Here is a 3,862-nt window from a genome sequence, read left to right as displayed (position 1 = left end):
GTGTGTGTGTGTGTGTGTGTGTGTGTGTGTGTGTGTGTGTGTGTGTGTGCGTGTGTGTGTGTGCTAGTTTGTGTGTGTATGTGTTTGCTTGCATATAGATACACGTGTATTCATATGTGAATATACATATTCCTTTCTTAGTATATAGATATGTATAGACATGCAAAACTTTAACTTCCAGAGCTCTATAGACATACCTGACAGCCAAACATGTCGGCATCTACATCGCGCGACCGGACGATTGGAGGGGAAGCCAACTCACTCGTCCTTAAAGAAGAATCATGGTGTACTCCAATAGGCCGTTGACCGCTGTAGCTCTTGCGCATGACAGTGCTGTCATCGCTATTCAAATCTACATCGTCGCAAAAGTTCGACGGCTCTCCGGCCTGTGCGTCTGCTTCAGCCATTGAAGACTTATCGTTTTAAACTTGGTAGACAGAGTCAGGTATTAACTATGAACGATAGAAAATCATGTAGAACACCACTTCGAATGCATACAGTGGCGTACACAGTTATCGATATACTATAACTATAGATACTGCAGATAGTTAAATGGTATTGATATGCCTCCTCTCTCCTCTTGGTATGTAGTTATTTTATGATTTTTGACAATATTACAAATTTACGACGTGTGACAAGAGTATAAAATTAAGAATGTAAGTACTAAACATGACTCGTTGGACAATGGACTCGTTCATGGCCTTCTCCATTAATCACTCATTGGACAGAAAGACTTCAAAAAAATTGTTCAGGCCTTCTGGGCCCCAGCCCCCAGGGCCCAGGGGGTTTTCACTTTTCAAATTTCAGTTTTTGTCCTTAGCCTCCTTAAAAAAAAATTTAAAAAAGGAACATTGGAGACTAGTCATAACCTAAAATAATTATTTTATGTAGGACCATGTATGCTCTACTCTAGCTATTTATTAAATACTATTTATTAGTACATAGTAGCCTACTTACTACTACATACTCTACTCGGAGAGAGAGAGAGTAGGTTTTGTCACCAGGATTTTTCATTTCCCGAGGGGAACACCGAACAAGGCCGTGAACAAAAAAAAAACGTCAATTCAGGTTGGCCGTAATAAACGTTTTAAACGTAAACGTGAAAGATATTTTTATTTCTTTGTTTTGTCCTTTTGTCTGTTTTTTTTAATAAAAACAACTACGTCAAGTTCTTCTACTATTTAGACCATCGCCTTCTAGAAGACTATAGCAATAAATATGTATGTCATGAATACAGTGTACGCAATCCATATTATGTTCATCACACGCGTGTCTATTGTAGCGAATTCACATCAAGTATGAGTGGGGCTCCCAGTAGCTCGCGAACACCAAGTTCGGTCACGCAGACACAAGTTGAAACACTGACTCAAACGCAGACTCAAACAAACACACAGACACAGACTGACAGTGCCTTTGTCCTGGACTTGCACAATCAAGAGGGTGAACGTTCTGTGAGTTGGACCAGTGACACTGTCGACAACGAGCTGATGAACAGAAAGAAGTCCAAAAGTATGTAACTGTGTAATCCCAAAAGAATGGTTTCTGAATAGTAGCTATTATTTATAGTATATGCTATTATTTATAGTATATGCTATCATTTATAGTATATGCTATTATTTATAGTATATGCTATTATTTATAGTATATGCTATTATTTATAATTTATGCTATTATTTATAGTATATGCTATTATTTATAGTATATGCTATTATTTATAGTATATACTATTATTTATAGTATATGCTATTATTTATAGTATATGCTATTATTTGTAGTATATGCTACTATTTATAGTATATGCTATTATTTAGTATATGCTATTATTTATAGTATATGCTATTATTTATAGTATATGCTATTATATATAGTATATGCTATTATTTATAATTTATGCTATTATTTATAGTATATGCTATTATTTATAGTATATGCTATTACTTATAGTATATGCTATTATTTATAGTATATGCTATTATTTATAGTATATGCTATTATTTATAGTATATGCTATTATTTATAGTATATGCTATTATTTATAGCATGTACTATTATTTATAGTATATGCTAGTATTTATAGTATATGCTAGTATTTATAGCATATACAGTCACACTCTCGTAGAATTGCAAATGCTGTATTTGTACTACAAATAACAACGTTTTATATTCTAGCATTGGGGAATATTTAATCAAGTTTTCTAATCCACGGTGTAGGATATGGCTTTAATCACAGTGTGCACACACTTCAACGACTTAGTGTTTTGTTGAATTCCTTTCAAATCTCGGTTTTAAAGAGCTTATTAGAATTCGTCGCAGTGCAGAAAAAATCTGTTTGCCGATGCACAGTCTATGGCATAGCTATATATTTCTAGTTTGATATATATATATATATGTGTGTGTGTGTGTGTGTGTATAGATGTATCTGTGTCTCTGTCTCTGTCTCTGTCTCTGTATCTGTGTCTCTGTCTCTGTCTCTGTGTGTTTGTGTCTATGTATCTGAATCCGTGTCTCTGTGTGTGTGTTTGTGTCTGTGCGTCTTTGTGTGTTTGTGTCTATGTGTCTCTACGTGTCTGTTTGGGTGTGTCTATGTGTCTCTGCGTGTCTGTGTGTTTGTGTCTATGTGAGTGTGTGTCTGTGTGAATTGTATTTCTGCGTTTCTATTTGTTGTGTGGTATACATTCTTGGTACCGCATTTCCACCTATTTGACGGGTTATACTCAGTTCTCTGTATCACTGCGTGCAATCTGTCCTCGAAACAGAATGCTGCATATTTCAAAAGCAAAGGGCCTTCGATGAGAGCTCGACAGAAAGTGACAGTAGTTCAGAGAGCGATGGAGGACCGGTACATGGTGATGATGGCGGCAAAAAGAAAAAGAAAACGAAGCATACGGTACGCAAACAATGTAAGCACACGACCGGTAATACGTACGAGCCGGATGGTGGTACTCCAGCGACGTGATAGTCGAGGAAAGATGACGAAAGATATCGCTTTTCTTCCGTCAGTCAGGAAGTAGTTTTAAAGTAAAATAGACCACGCTGTGTGATAATTGTCCACATATGTTAACATAGTGTTCTTTTACCTGTATAGATGTTGGGGTAATTGTAAGGTGATCTACGCTTGAACACGCGAGAATGCCATATTCGTGAATATAGATAGAAAAAGCTGTGTGCATTTACATCGAAAGATGTATAGTATTCGCTTGCGTACAGCTCTACATCTATTCGCGTACAGCTCTATATCTATTCTTATGTATATATAGAAGCGTACAGCTCATTTATTGTATATAATACCTGTACTGTAATTTACATATATATTATAAACATATATATATACATATATATATATATAAATATAAATATACATATATATATTTATATATATATATATATATTTATATATATATAATGTTCGTAAATGAATAGTAATTTCATTCATGAACATTTATATAAATCTGTGTCTGTTCCTGTGTCGATGTGTGTTTCCGTGCGTTTGTGTCTGTGTCTGTTTCCATGTTCCTATGTGTTCACTTGCGTTTGTGTATGTCTTTGTATCGATGTGTCTGTGTGTATTTACACCTATATGTATTTATATGTATATACATTTGCATATGCTTCTGCTTGTATAAGGATATCTATATATATATATATATCCATATCTATATCTATTTATATATATATATATTTATCATATATATATATGTATGTATATTTGTATATGTATGTGTATTTGTATGTGTATATGTATATATATGTATATGTATATATATGTATATGTATATATATATATATATATATATATATATGTATATATTATTATTATATATGTGGTGGGTGGTGGTCGTGTGTGTTGTGGTGGGTGGTGTGT

The 3,862-nt window shown here is 34.1% G+C and overlaps 2 protein-coding genes across 2 annotated transcripts; one reads left to right on the top strand and one right to left on the bottom strand.

The window, feature by feature from the left end:
• Positions 1 to 197: 197 nt before the first annotated feature.
• Positions 198 to 407, bottom strand: SARC_09415 (hypothetical protein; the record flags this gene model as incomplete). Its single annotated transcript, XM_014296572.1, has 1 exon — positions 198 to 407. A coding segment is annotated over one exon (210 nt), but the record flags the coding sequence as incomplete, so codon positions are not given.
• An 806-nt stretch (positions 408 to 1,213) lies between these two features.
• SARC_09414 (hypothetical protein) lies at positions 1,214 to 3,288 on the top strand. Its single transcript, XM_014296571.1, has 2 exons — positions 1,214 to 1,509; positions 2,757 to 3,288. Exons 1-2 carry the CDS (start codon positions 1,299 to 1,301, stop codon positions 2,954 to 2,956), a joined length of 411 nt encoding a protein of 136 aa, XP_014152046.1. The 5' UTR covers positions 1,214 to 1,298; the 3' UTR covers positions 2,957 to 3,288.
• The last annotated feature ends 574 nt before the right edge of the window (positions 3,289 to 3,862 follow it).

This window comes from Sphaeroforma arctica, assembly GCF_001186125.1.
Source record: "Sphaeroforma arctica JP610 unplaced genomic scaffold supercont1.954, whole genome shotgun sequence".
In the NCBI taxonomy this organism is placed as follows: domain Eukaryota; class Ichthyosporea; order Ichthyophonida; genus Sphaeroforma; species Sphaeroforma arctica.
Note: the sequence above shows the minus strand (reverse complement) of the source record. Positions and strands in the feature narration are given on the sequence as shown.

What these genes read in the sequence shown, in the direction of transcription:
- SARC_09414 (XM_014296571.1), top strand. Translation starts at nt 1,299, where the DNA reads ATGAGTGGGGCTCCCAGTAGCTCGCGAACACCAAGTTCGGTCACGCAG. An exon ending in GAACAGAAAGAAGTCCAAAA is followed by an intron (nt 1,510 to 2,756) that starts GTATGTAACTGT and finishes TCCTCGAAACAG; the next exon opens with AATGCTGCATATTTCAAAAG.